We start from the raw sequence: 17,350 nt of genomic DNA, 5'->3' as shown, positions 1-17,350 counted from the left end.
ATTTTCAACTTTTTGAGGAACCTCCATACTGTTTTCCAGAGTGGCTGCACCAGCTTGCATTCCCACCAACAGTGTAGGAGGGTTCCCCTTTCTCCGCATCCCCGCCAACATCTGTCGTTTCCTGACTTGTTAATTTTAGCCATTCTGACTGGTGTGAGGTGGTATCTCATTGAGGTTTTGATTTGGATTTCCCTGATGCATGGCCTTTTCTTCTTGACCTACCCTTTGCAGATCACTTATGTTTCAACATTTCTTGATATGCTAATCAATTACCATTTACCTACTTTTCATTTTCTTATGTTTTGTTGACATGTCTTATCGGTGGTTGTCCCCTTTTCTATTTTCTTTGTTATTGTGAATTTATACTTTAAGTAACTACGTTATATTTTAGTGGGATTTTGGGAAGAAGTGGAGAAATAGCCATGTGTTCTATTTACCATGTTTAAGTGGAATTATACTTTTTTTTTTTTTTTTAAGATTTTATTTATTTATTAGAGAGAGAGCACAAGCAGGGAGAGTGGCCGGCAGAGAGAGAAGCAGGCCTCCCGCCGAGCAGGGAGCCCGATGTGGGACTCAATCCCAGGACCCTGGGATCATGACCTGAGCCGAAGGCAGCCGCTTAACCGACTGGGCTAACCAGGCGCCCCTGGAATTAAACTCTTGAGAAAAGTAAGATAGTGAAAGTAACAAGAAATAGGATTAGTAGGTATAGAAGATTGAAGATTTGTGAGGTCAGGCCAGTGGAGGAATCATCAGTGTACACACTAAAGTGTCAAGTATTTTGGTAAGGGATAGATGGAGACAAATGCTAAAATAATTAAGGAAGTCAGGAGAGTTTTTGGATTGCAAAGGGGTTTAGGGAAAGTGATAAAGATTGGGAGGGATGGTTTAAATGGGCAGGATTGCCTTTCAAAGAGGAAATGTTGAGAGGTAACAGTGAACAATGGTTGGAAACCCGAAGAAAAACAAGGAATATGTCAGCCTTTCCTCTTAACACTGAAAAGTCATCATTTATTCTACCTAAAAAAAGTCCAGTATATCAATTTTTTAATTTAGGGTATTGTGTTTTTGGTGTTGCATCTAAAAAAAACCCCACTGTTGCCTGACCTAAATTTGCTGAGTTTCTCCTTTGTTTGCACCTGGAAGTTTTATAGTTTTGCTTTATATTTAGGTTTATGATCCATTTTTAGTTAATTTTTATATAGGGGGCAAGGTATGATCAAAGTTTTTTTGCAAACAGATATCCATTTGTTCTAGCAACATTTGTTGAAAAGATTAAGCTTTCTCCTTTGCATTTTTGTTGAAAATCAGTTGGCCATCATTTGTAAGCCTATTTCTACACACTTTATTTTGTTCCACTTGTGTTTTTGTCTGCCCTGACACCAATAACACACTTTTTATTTTGCTGTTTTATAATAATCACAAAGTCAGTAGTGTAATTTTTCTGTTCTTTTTTTTTCTTTCAAAATACTTTTGGCTATTTTAGTTCCTTTGCACTTCCGTATGAATTTTATTTATTTAAGATTTTATTTATTCATGAGAGACAGAGAGGCAGAGGCAGAGGGAGAAGCAGGCTCCCCACTGAGCAAGGAGACCAATTCGGGACCCGATTCCAGGACCCTGGGATCATGACCTGAGCTGAAGGCAGACGCTTAACCGACTGAGCCACCCAGGCATCCCCATATGAATTATAGAATTAGCTCGTCAATTTCTATTTTAAAAAGGCTACTGGATTATGATTGGAATGCACCGACTATATAGATAAATTTGGGGAAAATGTGTATCTTAACAGTATTGGATCTTCCAGTCCATAAACATGGTATATATTTTCTTTAATTTTTCTGAGTAGTCTTCCAGTTTTCAGTGTACAGGACTTTCAGATTTATGTGTATTTCATATTTTTTGATACTCTTGTAAATAGTATTTTTTCAAAATTTTAGTTTCCCACTGTTCATAATTATTTTGTATACTAATCTCGTAACCTAAACTTCGTGAAACTTGCTTATTTGTAGCTTTTTTGTAGATTGCTTTGGATTTTCTACACAGGTGATTATGTCTTCTGCAAACAAAGACAATTTTCCTTCTTTTTCATTTGGATGTCTTTTATTTGCTTTTCTTTCATTTTTGCACTGGCTAGAACCTCTAGCACAAGCCTGAATGGAAGTATAGACAACAGATATCCATGTCTTGTTGCTAATCTTAGGGGAAACACATTTAGTCTTTCATCATTAAGTATGCTGTTAGCTGTGAGTTTTTTGTAGATATCTTTTATAAGCTTGTGGAAGCTTCTACTCCTACTTAGCTGAGAGTTTTTTTCATGCACTGATGTTGGGGTTTTGTCAAGGGGTTTATCTTTTTCTGCTTAGATGATTGTGTTGTTTTTTTCTTTTCAGCTCGATAATATATTCAGATGTACTCATTGATTTTCAGATGTTTCAAATGTTAAAACAATCTTGTATTTCTGGATTAAACCCCATCTAGTTTTATATATTGTCCTTTTTTTTTTTTTAAATCTTTGTATTCAATTTGCTAAAACTTTTTTTTTGAAATTATCTCAGTTTTATTGGTTTGCAGTTGTCTTTTCTTGTAATGTTGTGTGGTTTTGGTATCAGGGTAATGCTGGCCTCATAGGACAAGTTGGGAAGTATTTTCTCTTTAGTTTTCTTGTGAGGTTTGTGTAGAATTGTTTTTATTTCTTACTTAGATGTTTGATAGAATTCACCAATGAAATCATCAGGGCCTAAAGTTTTCTTTCAGAGAAGGTTTTTAATTATACATTTAACATTTAATATAGTGGGCTCTTCAGATAGTCTTTTTCTTCTTGAGTGAACTTTGGTAGGTTATGCTTTTCAAGGAATTTGTTCACTTTTGTCTAAGATGTCAAATTTTTTATGTTGTTTATTATTTTACATTATTGTCCTTTTAATACCTTTCTCATTCCTGATATTGGCAATTTTTGTCTTCTTTCTTTTTTTCCTGATCAGACAGGCTAGAGGTTTATCAACTTTACTGATACTATCTGAGAACTACCCTTTTGATTTCATTGATTTTCTATTTTCTATTGCATTTCTCCTCTGAAATCTATTAATTTTTTCCCACTTAATTTGGGTTTTATTTGCTCTTACTTACCCTCATTTAGTAAGTGGAAACAGATTATTGATTTAAGATCTATCTTCTTTTGTAATATAAGCTTATAGTTTTTTTAATTTTCTGAGTACTGTTTTAGCTGAATCCTAGAACTTTTTATAAGCTTATTTTCATTTTCTTTCAGTTCAGCATACATTTTAACTTTTGTTTTGATTTCTTTTTTGATCCATGTGTTCTTTCAAAGTCTGTTATTTAATTTCCAAATATTTGGGTTTTTTTTTTCCAGAGCCATTTTTGTTACTGATTTTGAATTTAGTTCCATTACTTTATAAGAGCCTATTTTGTACTTTTAAATTTATCAATACTTGTTTCATGGCCCAGAATATGGTCTGTTAAGGAACTGTTTCATGTACACGTGATATCCTTCTGTTGTTGGGTGGAGTGTTCTGTAAGTGACAGTTAGGTCAAGACGGTATATAGTGGTATTCAAGTCTTTTATTTCTTTACTCATTTTTGTCCACCTATTCTCTCAATTATTGAAAGATGAGTATTGAAATCTCTGATTATAATTGTGAATTTATCTATTTCTCCTTGCAGTTTCATCAGTTTTTATTTCATGTATTGTGAATCTGTTATTAGTTACATAAATGCTTAGAATTGTTGTGTGGTTTTTTTTTTTGACGAATTAACTTGTGTATTAGGTGACTGATTTTTGAGGATTTTAAAATTCTTATGAAATGACTCATTTTTCATTTATGATGTTACCTTCTTTATTCCTCATAATATTCTTTGCTATGAAATCTACTCTGTCTGATATTAATAGGACCATTTTGGCTTTCTTTTGGTTAATATTAGCATATTCTGTGTTTTTTATCCCATTTGGTTGTTATATTTAGAGTGGGTTTCTTGTAGGTAGCATGTAGTTGGGTCTTGCTTTGTTTCCTAATATGACAGTCACTGCCATTTAATTGGTGTGTTTAGAGTGTTTTCATTTAATGTGATTTTTTTATATGGTCAGGTTTTAATCTATCAGTTTGCTATTTGTTTTCTCTTTGTCCTGTCTGCTTTTTCTTTTTCTTATTTTCCTTTTTTCTCTTCTTTTGGATTGAGTTTCTTTTTATGGTTCTGTTTTTACCTACTTTGTTGGGTTATCACCTATAATTGTTCATTGTGTTATTTTAGTGGTTGCTTTAGGGTTCATAGTATACATCTTTAACTTACTACACATTTATATTTTAGTCATATATAGAACCTCATCTATAATAATATACTTGCAGTAGTATACTTTCATTTCTCCTGCCTATACTTTATGCTATTATTGTTACGCTTTTTAATTCTACTTGTATTATAAATCCCACAATATATTATTATTATTGCTGTAAATTATTATCTTTTGAATAATTTAAATAATAAGAATATAAGTCTTTATATTTACCCATTGAGTTACAACTCACTGTACTCTTCATTTCTTTGTGTAGATCCAGGTTTCTCTCTGGTATTATTTTTTTTCTGCTTGGACTTCCCTTAACATTTCTTATATTGGAAAACAAAAACATTCTTATGAATTCAGACAAACTCTGAATAAAAACTGTTGTTTCAGAGAACCATTTATTTTGAATTATTGTGTGGCACAGAAACTATACATTCTTCTTGGAATTTTATTGTTGTGTTTTAAAAATATTCAAGCAGGAAAGAAAGCAAGTAGTTGGAAGATATAGTCTGTAGAGAAAACCTATGTATAACAACTATTATTTAGGTGTTTTTCAGGTTTGAGTCATTTTGTTGATTATTTTCAATGCTTTACTGTAATTATAGCTACAGTAGTTGTGTGTTCTTTGACTCATTGTCCAGGATAAATACTTTTTGGTATAATGAACTCAGAACTTTAAATTACTACCTGTTTATGGAATACTGATTTACCTCACCACACATCTGCTAGTTCAGAGGTGGAAGGATGATTTGCTTTTCTAAAAGATATAAATTTTTTCCCTATATGTAATTTTCACTTTCCAAAATTTGAGTGAAGTGTTTACTTTTTTTAATATTGTGTATTCATCCTAATATAACTGGTACTATTTACCTTTATTGGTTTCTTAAGAGTGAAATAGGCATTTTAGGAGTCATGCTAATTATTTTGGAAATCTGTGATGCTCTGTAGTGTATGCAGTGTAGTAAATGGTCTCTTTTTTTAGGGGGTGGAGCGATAGGGGAGAATAAAATTTCTATAAATGGAATCATTATTCCTTTTTTTCACTGTGAAATAAGAGAGGCATTATTTCTAGGAATTACTTTTGGTCACGAAACAACAACATAAAAGTCACATTTAGGAATGTAGAAAATCTTTTGAAAAATACATTTCAGGTAGAAACAGTATTTTATAATATAATATTAATATTCAGTTTACAACTCAGGATTCTGAAAAATGTTCTAAAACTTGAAAGTCTCAAACCAGTAATTTTGTTTCCTTGGGGGTAGGTGAATATGTATTATATGTATATTTATCTTAAAGTGGTGCTATTTCTTTTTCTTTCTTTTTTTTTTTTTATGTTCAGTTAGGCAGCATATAGTGGTGCTATTTCTAATTATCCAGTGTGGTGCTGGTTTTGATTAGATAGAAGATGCTGATTTCTTTTTCTTTCTTGCTTGCTTGCTTTTTCTTTCTTTCTTTCTATCTAAGATTTTTAATTTATTTATTTGACAGAGGGTGACACAGCGAGAGAGGGAACGCAAGCAGGGGGAGTGGGAGAGGGAGAAGCAGGCTTCCTGCCTAGCAGAGAGCCTGATGTGGGACTCGATCCCAGGACCCTGGGACCATGACCCGAGCTGAAGGCAGACGCTTAGATTTGAAGTGTAGGTCATTATTCTAGTTAGAAACACAAATAAAGTGCAGGCCATTTTTATTTTTACTTTCATATCAAGAATGACTCACTAATCTTGGCCTAGAAGGACTTACTCACTTTAGATGTTACTCATGCCACAAAGTAGGTAGCCTGAAGGAGTAGATAGATTTTCCTTGTGGTTGTTGGCCTCTAATTTAATGATAAAGTACTAAACAGGGATTAATTAAAGATTACTGTGTAATTTGTAACCAGTTTATACAGTACTCTCATTAGTTTAGCTTAATAGTTATTCCTGAGATGCATGTATTTTGGGTATGTAGTAAGAGATGAAAGTAATCTTTTGATGCGGGTGTCTTTAGGTTCCCATACTTCTGTATCCTCCAACATCTTAGGTAGCACATTAAGAGGTAGATTTATTAGCTGTGTGACCTTGGCAGATTATTTAATTTCTCTGCCGCCGTTTATAAGATGAAGATATTTGCCTCAGAGTGTTGATATGAGGAGTATATAAGAGAAAGCCTGTGAACGTAGAAGAAGCAGATGTTAAAGAGGAGGAACAGAGGGTCATCTAGACAAGCAAGGTTAGACTTAATAGGGGTGAAGTTGGGAGAAGGAATGGACACCATTAACCCCTCCTCTCGGTTCTGTGTTACATAAGATGTGAGAGAAGAAAACATCATTTATTTGACAGAGCTTCAGAAAAAGAGAGGGTCCTAGGTATAATGTCTGGTTTATAACTTCTGGGAGCAAATACAGAGTTTTAACTCTTTTCCCCAGAGGTTTATGGCGGTGGGGGGTGGGGGTGGGGTTAAAAAGATTAGACTGAGCAGTAACTGGAAGGATTGGTTGGATTCCAGGAGGAGAGGGAAGTCTGCTTTTAAAGAAATGTTAAGCTGAAAGAGCCAATCAAGGAGATTTGGGGGGATATAGGAAATAAGGAATAACAAAACAACTGCCTTAGGACATGGGTGGGAAGAGAATGGGATGAACTAGGGTGGAGAACAGGTCTATCCCACTGAAGCTAGAGGGGAGTAGGCAAACATCTCCAGAAGCCCTACTGTAATTTATTGTTTTCTCTTTAAAACAGCCAAATAGGTCAGCCCTGTATTAACAAAAAACCACTAGAACTGGATCAACAAAGTAATCTTCTGTGCACATGAGCAGTAAAACTCAAGGAGTTTATGAGGATGACAGTATAGAGGGAAGTAGCTAAGTAGAGAAAAATCACAGGGTGCAAGAGCTGGAGGAGACTGCAGGGGTCTTTAACTCAGCACCTAACTTTTGGTAGGAGAAATTGCTGAGGTGATGTGATTTGCTTCTGAAGGGCAAAGGTTGCTCTGACCTGTTAGCTTTCTGGATATTGCTCTTTCTCAGAAGAACAAGAATTGTGAGGGACACTGAGTCTAGGAAGCTGGAAGAAAAAGTTGTGGGAAAGAAAAGGTAATGTAGGGGCGCCTGGTTGGCTCAGTTGGTTAAGCGACTGCCTTCGGCTCAGGTCATGATCCTGGAGTCCCGGGATCGAGTCCCGCATCGGGCTCCCTGCTCGGCAGGGGGTCTGCTTCTCCCTCTGACCCTCCTCCCTCTCATGCTCTCTGTCTCTCATTCTCTCTGTCTCAAATAAATAAATAAAATCTTTAAAAAAAAAAAAAAGAAAAGGTAATGTAGTTTCCTTCTGGGTATGATCTGTGTTTAGATATCTAGATTTACTCTTTTTAATAGCAATAGTAATATTTTGGTAGTCATGTAGTTTCTGGAAATGGCCATCTGAGATTGGGCGATGAGTGAGCTAATGTGGCTCAGCATATATGGTACCAGTCTTTGGAACCCAACTAATGACTTCAATTAATTGATTATTTTGATTTTATTTTATCTTAAAAATATTTATTTATTTTTTGTTTACTTAGTATTTTTTATTCAGTATTTGTTTTGGTTGTTGCATTAGTGTTTGTACTACTTACAAAGTACTACTACAAGGGCTTAAAAGTTTGAATCCTTCCATTGTTAGGAAGGCCAATTAAATAGAGAGGCCAAAATTCCCCGGACATTGAAGGACATATTTAATGCAGGTGATCCATCCCTCCCTGAGTCACCAAATAACTTCAGTTCTTTGGCTCTTTAAAAACTCCCACCAGGTGAAAATTATACCTGCTCTTCTAGATGCTATGACATATACTATGCAGGGAAGGAGACTAGCATATTCCTGCTCCATTTATAGGCGAAGAAACTGTAAATATAAGAAAAAATAAGATATCCAGCAATTCATCAAATGAATTATAAAATTGACGGTGTTTTGTATATATAATCAGCTTATTTTATGAAAATTATTATACTATCATTATGAAATGTTTGAATGTTCCAAAGCTATTTGCCTCAAATATAGTACTGATAGTGTAGTTGTTTTTCATGCTTCTTGTGCTTGGATTCATTGAGCTTCTTGAATCTGTGGGTTTTTTGGTTTTCATTGAGTTTTGAATGTTTTTAGCCATTATTTCTTCAAATACTTTTCCTATCCCTCCTCTGTCTCTTTGGGGTTTTCTAATTACACATATATTGGATGTCTAGAAGGTGTTCTGCAGCTCAGTGAGATTCCATTTATTTATTTCTACATTCTTTTTTTCTCTCAGTTTCATTTTTGATAGTTTATATTGCTATGTTTTATTGAGTTTTGTTAGGGAGCACAGTTAAGTTATGTGGAAAGAGCTTGATCCTTTGGATCTTGATTTTAAAATTTGTTAGGCAGGGTCAGAGCAGTGTGAACTCTGGGGCTAATGACTCCCCACTAACAGGGCTCTACCCAGTGCCCCATGAATTATGAGTTTTTCTGGGGTAGCTGGTGGGAACAGACAATATTCCTGACCATATACAAACAGCAGGGACTGTTCCCTGTCATCTTTTCAGCCAGTTTTTTCTCCAGTTCATGTAGCTTCTTCCCGGGCATGCACTGATCAGTATTCTGCTGAATACCAGAGTAGGGCTCACTGCAAATCTCCAGGCTTCTCACTGGGCCTCCATCCTCTCCATTAGTCTGTGCCATGAACTCTAGCTGCCTTGTTCTTCGCAGACTCTCAGCTCCGCCTCCTCAACTCAGGGATTCTACTCATATCCCCTTTGGTTTCTCCTCCCTGTGCTGCAGCCTGTCAGGTCAGTAAGTCAGGGCAATTGTAGGGCTCAGCTTGTTTGTTTTCTTTCAGTGATCACTTCATGTCCTTCATAGCCTGATATCCAGTATCTTGAAAACTGTTATTTCTTATATTTTGTCCATTTTTTTTTTTTTCTGGTAGAAGCGTAAATTTGGTTCCTGTTACTCCATCTTGACTGATTTTATTTTAAAATATTTCCCTAATGGCATTTTATTTTTCATCTGGTAAGGCATAATTAGCATTTATGAAATCAGACTATTTGTTTAGAATTAAAGATAATTCAGATCAGGTGAGGCTTTGCATTATTATTAAAAGAAAAGAAAATAAACATACAAGCAGTGTGAGGCCCAGAGAGTTTTCTCTTTGACCTTTTAATTTACCACTTGTAATGGCCGGGTCACTCTCCTGCCTAAGATTCTCTAGTTGGATGTTGTAATTAGTATAAAGTCAAACTTTTCACTCTCATGTTTTAAGTTTATGCTTGTTCTGGACTTATACTCCGATTTTCTCTTTGCATCTCCCTTAGGAAAGACTTCAGACAGAAAACTGGGTCAATTTCAGGTCTTTCACTTCTCTTTGGGATTCCAGTCCTGTGCTGCCTGTGGTCCTGTATCTGAATACAGTTTCATACATTATGCTCAGTTTTCTAATTGTTTCAGTGGGAAGATGAACTTGATTCCAGTTACTATGTCAAGGCTAGACGAAGTGTGTTTAATTACTCTTTTCTCTCCTCTTTCTAGCCTTCTTCCTACCACAAAGGAGTCATGGTCAATGATTTCTGGTTTCCTTCAGCTCATTTCTGAGTATCTTCTAATATGCATGATTAATTTGTTAACTATAAATTACTAATACATAGAAATATAAACAGTCCTGGCAGGATCTGTACTTCGCATTTCATATCTGTTTGCTACTGTGGATGCCAAAGTGGAATAAAGTTCTTTCTGTGGAAACAGTCTAACATTTAATTTAAAAAATTAACTTAGACTTTATTTCCCCAAAGTAAGTTAGACTAGTTCTTTCTTTATGGAAGAGCTGCTAGTATTTTCTTTTATCTTTAACTGTTATTGTTTTATATTTTCCCACACTACCAAGTAATGATTAACAAAGTAACTCATCTTGTGCTATATTCTTTTACTTTTTTTAAAAAAGTTTTTTATTTAAGTAATCTCTACACCTCATGTGCGGCCCGAACTCACGACCCTGAGATCCAGGTGTCATACGCTCTTTTGACTGAGCCAGCCAGGTGCCCCTATATTATTTTACTTTAGATATTATTTTGGCTTCTAGTGTGATGAATGGTTTCCTGTTATGCATGAGAGCTGCGATTTAATTTCACAGAAGCATCTGTACTAAATTTGGAGTGATACATTCGATGCTGGTGTTTCATATTTTAGTAGGCTCTATATTTGGAAGTGCTATTGTAGTGTTAGTCACAGTGTGTGTGTATTTTGAACAGCTTGTGGATGGAATTTGAAATGGAACATAAATCATTTTGGTTTTGATTAGTTCTAATATTTAAATTTTTACGAGGCAATTCAGGTTTGAAGACAAAAAAAATATTGTTATCTTTTCTATGTTTCACATATATCTTTATTTTTATGCTCTGTATTTTTTTTGATGCACATGCCCACACAAGATGTTTGTTCATCTTATAGAAATATCATTGTACTCTATAAATTATTTTGCAGTTTGACATTTTAGTCTCATTATATGCCTTGGGCTTTCCTTATGTATTTCACATGAAGTTATCTTAATTTTTAATGGCTGCATTTCATTATAATTCATTTCTTTGATTTCTTATTGATGGACTCTTTTTGCTATTAAAACTGTGATAAATGTCCTTGTAAATATAATCTGTATACTTGTACAAATCTTATGTGTGAGATAAGTTCCAAAAAGTAAAATTTCTGGGTATAAAGTTTGCCCACTTAATATTTCAATAATTCACCTTTCCACTAACAGTGTGTTAGAGAACCTGTTTCCCCAAACTCTTACCTATAGAATGTATTGTTTTATTTAATTTTGTCAACCTGATACATGAAAAATAATAATTCCAATGGCTTAATTTGTGTTTTTTTTTTTTCTTTTTAAGATTTTATTTATTTATTTGCGAGAGAGAGAATGAGAGACAGAGAGCATGAGAGGGAGGAGGGTCAGAGGGAGAAGCAGACCCCCTGCCGAGCAGGGAGCCCGATGCGGGACTCGATCCCGGGACTCCAGGATCATGACCTGAGCCGAAGGCAGTCGCTTAACCAACTGAGCCACCCAGGCGCCCAATTTGTGTTTTTTTATTATTAAAATATTTTTACTCAGAATCTCTCAGTTAGAGGCATTTTGGAAACAATATTAAATAACATTGTTGACATTAAGTGGCCTTATTTGTCTTTGACTCTTATGGGAATACTTCTATATATGACTATTAGGTATGCATTTTTGAAATGTCCCAAAACTGGCTATGAGATATTTTTCTTTCAATGGACTGTTTTGTCCTATTAATATTTTGTTTAAGATTTTGCATTGGCATTTATAAGAGAATTTATTTTTGTAGTATCTTTGCCACTTTTTGATGTCTGTGTTATGGTGATTTTAGGAACTTTTTTCATTGTCATTTCTTAGAAACATTTTAGGTAGTATCAAAGGTATTTAATGCATAAATGTTTGGAATTATTCATTAGCAAAACATTTTGAGCTTTGTATCTTACTAGAGATATTTTGATAATTGGTTCATGATAATCATGTAGTTCATGGTTATTGGTAATTTGCTGTCTGTTAATGTGAGGATTCAGTTAGGGAAATAGAACCTACACCAGGTAGGTTGCTTTATTTCTTTTCTTCATTTCTTTCTTTCAGTAGAGAGGATTTGGTTTAGAGAAATATGTTTAAAAGTTTTGGGGTAGGGAGGATGGGCAAAATACGTGAAGGAAATTAAGAGGTACAAACTTCTAGTTATAAAATATATAAGTCATGGGGATTTAAAATACAGCATAGGGAATATAGTCAGTAATGTAACTGATAACCTTGTATGGTGACAGATGGAAACTACACTTGTGGGAGCATGTCTTAATGTATTATATATCTATGTTATATATCTGAAACTTATATGTCAACTATATGTCAATTAAACATAACAACTATTTAAAAAATAAACTAACGAAAGACAGATAGGAGAAAAACATTTTTTTCTCAAAAATTTTAGAATTTTGTCTTAATCTTTGGTGTTTCTCATTTCTTAGACTTAATTTTAGATACTTTATTTTCCTTTTTCCCATTATTGTCAGCTCTCCCTTTTAATGTTATTAACATTTTTTTCTCTAATTGTTTTTATTTTTGACTAATTAATAAATACTTTTTTTTTCAATTCCCTCTTTGTAGTTTCCTTAGATTTTACATTGTTCTTCCTTTCCCAGCTTCTAAAATTGAATGTTTAATAAATTTATTTTTATTTTTTCTTACTTAGAAATGGAAGTGTAAAGACTGTGAATCTTGCAGCAAATTGAGCTCTATATCATAGATTTTGATAGTATATTACTTACTGTTATTTTCTAAGTCTTAGATTAGTTTTAAAAATGTTACTGTTTAGCCTATGCTATTTTTAGGCATGATTTAACTTTTTTCTTAAAAAGTTCTATTATTTTTTTCCTTAATTTTTTCCTTGTAAGAGGCAAACTAGACAGTATAGTTAGTATGAACTATTTTCTGTTTTTGAGGAAATTTATAAAATTTTTTGTAGCCTAGTATTACCTTAATTTTAAAAATATTCCATAGATTCTTTAAAAATAGGAATTTCCTATACCTATAGTATATAGATTTTTATATATAACAACAAATAAAACATATTCATTATTAAATTACTTAATCAGATATTCTGTATTACTTATTTTTTAAATTTATTTGCCACAGGTAGAGATGATTTAATTCTCCCAACTACTTTTGCTTTCTCATTTCATTTTCCACTGTTTTGCTTTGTGTGTTTTGATGTACTATTTTCTGGAATGAAAAGATTCATGGTAGTTATATACTCATTGTAATGATATTCTTTTACGTCATAATGTGCCCTTATTTGTTTTGTATTTTGCGTCTAGAATTCAATTTTAAATCATTTGAACATAATGACTACTGAATCTTATTGTTCACATTTTTCTGGGGGATTTTTACTTGTCTTTTTGTTGTATGTTATTTTATTTTACTGATGTTACTTATTTATTGCCTATAGTGAAATTTCCCACCTCTGATTTGATAATGTTTTCCTTTTTTTTTTTTTTTTTAAAGATTTTATTTATTTATTTATTTGACAGAGAGAGACATAGCGAGAGAGGGAACACAAGCAGGGGGAGTGGGAGAGGGAGAAGCAGGCCTCCCGCGGAGCAGGGAGCCCGATGCGGGCCTCGATCCCAGGACCCTGGGATCATGACCTGAGCCAAAGGCAGATGCTTAACGACTGAGCCACCCAGGCGCCCCATGTTTTCCTTTTCATAGATGTTTAACAGATGTGTTTAGTATAATTTTTATTCTGCAACTTATTTTTAATTGTTAGTAATTTTTTTCTTTTGTTTTCCTTTTTTTTTAATGGACAGTGTTAACTTTTCTCAAAAATTACTTTTGATAATTTAGAAGGTCTGTATTATATGTTTTTTTCTAAACATTCACTTAACTGTTTAAGTTTTGAAACTTAAGAATTTTATACTTAATTCTATATTTCTTTATTTACAAACTTTAGAAATAAAGTTGTCTATTGACTCTTCTATTTGAAAAGTTAGGAAATGGACACAATTACACTTTTCTTGCTATAGAATGTTTTCCCAATGTTGTGTTTTTTAGAGGGATATATAAATATATATAAAATATAAAATGAAAAAGACAAAACTATAAGAATTATTAGGACATTTAGTTTGTTTTTAATCCATGTTGTATAGTTTTGTTTTTCACTGTTTTCATCTTGGTTAAATTTTATATTTTAATTAATTCATTTTTAGAAGATTTTATTTATTTGAGAGAGAGAACATGAGTGGGGTGGGGGGGGCACAGGGGGAGGGAGAAGCAGGCTCCCAGCTGAGCAGGGAGCCTGATGTGGGGGCTCCATTCCAGGACCTGGGGATCATGACCTGAGCCTAAGGCAGATGCTTAATGACTGAGCCACCCAGGTGACCCTAAATTTTATATTTTAATGAAAGAGATACATCAGTTTTAAATTGCTTTGTGATATCTAGAGCATATTAGTAGTTAGATTTTTGAATTTGAAAGTAAATATGATGAATTCATAGGCCACATTTTATTCAGTGTTCATAATAGCATTTCACAGCTACAAATGGCCTTTCTCCCTAAACAAATGTCCTGGAAGGTTAACTTTAAAAAAAATGTATGTTACAGTGTATCAGAAACCAGATTATCAAGTTAGACCCTGGTGACTTCTGACTATGACTAAGAATTTGCTTCTTTTATGCTATTATTTTGGTTTAGGTGCTTATTCAGTTCTAATTTAGGATTATATTGGAACATTAACAATGAAGAATAATTCTGTTCATTCATAGATCAAAAGTAATAGCATAAAAAATTATTCCAATCTTCAGTAAATATCTGAAATCATACCTTGTCTATTTTTTAATCTTAAACATGGATCTTACTTGACCATGATAAATCTCCAACAGTTGTTTCTGAGTAGAATTTTGAAGACCTATAGTGAAGAGTATTCCTCAGTTACTTTTTTTAGTATCTAGAAACTAGAATGTCTAATAACAAATGACTTGTTCTTCCAGCAGTATCCATATGCCCACTTGTTCCCAAACCCACCATTACATGTTTCTGCTTTAAAGAAATGTGTTATGCTGGAAAAACCATTGAGAGCTAATGGTATTTACTAAGAAATGAGAATAGATAGGAATCCAGAGACTACCAGTATTTAAGACATAAGCAGCAAAGAGAAGCAGGTACAAAGATTGAGAAGGGATTTTTAGGAAGAGGAGAAGACAAATTGGTATGTTGGAATATGAGAAGCCATGCAAACCAAAAAAGAAGAGTTTTAGGAAGAAGTGAGTCAGCAGGATCAGATCAAATGCTAAGAATACAGATGGTTACATTTCTGTTGCATTTTGACCATTAGGAAATGGTGACCTTACTGAGGCAGTAGCATGGTGTAGGCAGAAGCATTATATCAATGTATTCACATACAGACAAGAAGTGGTAAAATGATGACTGCAAGTGTGGACTCTCAAAGAGCTTAATCCCTTTCATAGAATACTGCATAATCTCTGATTACTAAATTTTGAAGTATTTGACTTGAAGATACTAAATTTGAACCACTCATAGCTCATTGTACAATTGCCAGAAACTTGGCATTTTTATATTAATGTCATAATTTGTATAAAACTAAATACTTAATGTTCCTGAATACTTAAAGCACAGTAAAATGGAAACCTTTAATACAGATGCTAATTTTATTTCTTTATTTTTTAAATAGTCTTGGCTACTTATGATTCAGCAGACGGAACAGCTTAGTAGAATAATGAAGACACATGCAGAGGACCTAAATTCTGGACCCTTACACAGGCTCACTATGATGATCAAAGACAAGCAGCAGGTGAAGAAGAGTTTTATAGGTGTTCATCAGCAGATAGAAGCAGAGATGATCAAGGTCAGTCTTTCTACTCTGGAATTCTTTTGTTAATGTGATTTTTAAATTCACTGAAATATTTTATCTTGTTTGACTTTAAAAATTATTCATCATTTTATAATGAGAAATAGGTTTTGGTGTCTCTAGTAAGTAATATTTTATTCTTATTGAATATAAAACACAATTGATTATAAGATGTACTGTTACTTTATGTACTTCTCTGAAAGAAAAAGAATGCTGCCAATCAAACTATGATACAGTGCTTTCTTATCACTTAGAATTTTTATTTTTTACTTACTGAAATAGCTCTTTTAGGTTTTATTATTTTTATTTTTAGTATGCATATAAAAAAATATAGACAAAGTAAATGAAGATATTTTTAAATTTTCTTTACAGTGAGAGTTTGTCCCTTCTGGATAACTTTTTACAATGTTTTTCATTATGAAAATTTCAAATGTACAAAAGAAGAGAGAATAATAAAACAAACTCCTATTGACTGATCCACCCGCATAGTCAAGGTTTTTTTTTTTTTTTTTTTAATCTATACTCACCTACCTTTTCTAATACACTGGATCATTTTAAAGAAAATTCCAGGTATCATTTTATCCATAAATATTTTAGTATATATTGCTGAAATAAATACTCTTTTGAAAAAACTTAACCATATTATCATTAACCCACCTAAAAATAACAGTAATTCCTTAGGGTTATTAAATATCCTGATTGTGCTCAAATGACTGTTGTTTAAATGTTTTTTACAGTTGGTTCATTTGAATCATGACCCAAACATGGCTCACACATTATATTTGAATAATTTTCTTTTAATCTGTAGGTACCTCCCCCCAACCTTTTTAAAATGCCATTTATTTGTGGAAGAAACTGGGTAATTTACTCTATGGAATTGAATTTCTTTAATTTTTGATTTTATTGTTAGCATCTTTTGATGTGATTTCACATATTCCTTTATCCTTTAATTTTCCTGTAAACTGCTTGATAAAATTCTTGCTGTTTTTGGGGGGCAAAAATATATCATAGGTACTGGTATAGACTTCCTATTTTTTTCATATCTGAGCTATCTGATGTCTTCTTGTTTATCTTTTGTGCTGTTAAACTTGACTAATAGGTTCTAGTGCTGCCAGACTGATCAACCTATTGATAAAGTTTCCCTTCAGCCATTCACCAATAGTTTTAGAAACAATTGATGTTTGTTGCTTAGATCCATTATTTTAGTAGGGGTTATAAAATGGCAGCATTTTACTTCTATCATTCCTAATGTGATTGTTAACTGTAATTTTTCAATAAAAAGTTTTCTTACATCAACTATTTGGCTACCCTGAGGTATAGTTCATAAACAACAAACAGGATAAATGCTTGCTTTTTACAATTAATTAACCAGTTTGGAGAACAATGAATTGGTTCTTTAACAACTTCAAAAGTTAAGACTTCCAGTTTCCAGTCTGGCATGTAAGAAGTTTGGATGTTGTCACACCATCCTAACAAAGAGTTAAAATTTGAATACATTGAAAAATCAACAGCTCTTCTTAGATCCTTAAGAGAAGTGAGGTGACAGAGCCATCGGCTCCCCCTAAAATTGGAGAGACATACAAGTGAATACAGAGAATCACAATTTACCAGAGCAAAAACCTCTTTGGGAAGCAGTACTGTGTATAGGAACA

General features: G+C 33.3%; 1 protein-coding gene across 1 annotated transcript in view; it reads left to right on the top strand.

Moving 5' to 3' along the window:
• The window catches only part of FER (FER tyrosine kinase), a 387,502-nt gene that overhangs the window by 42,344 nt on the left and 327,808 nt on the right, over positions 1–17,350 (top strand). Inside the window, exon 4 of the mRNA XM_081825811.1 lies at positions 15,522–15,695. Coding sequence (XP_081681937.1) covers positions 15,522–15,695 — 174 coding nt within the window. The remainder of the gene's footprint in view (positions 1–15,521; positions 15,696–17,350) is intronic.

This window comes from Leptonychotes weddellii, chromosome 7 (genome assembly GCF_054177405.1).
Source record: "Leptonychotes weddellii isolate Sample4059 chromosome 7, ASM5417740v2, whole genome shotgun sequence".
NCBI classification, from domain to species: Eukaryota; Metazoa; Chordata; class Mammalia; order Carnivora; family Phocidae; genus Leptonychotes; species Leptonychotes weddellii.
Note: the sequence above shows the minus strand (reverse complement) of the source record. Positions and strands in the feature narration are given on the sequence as shown.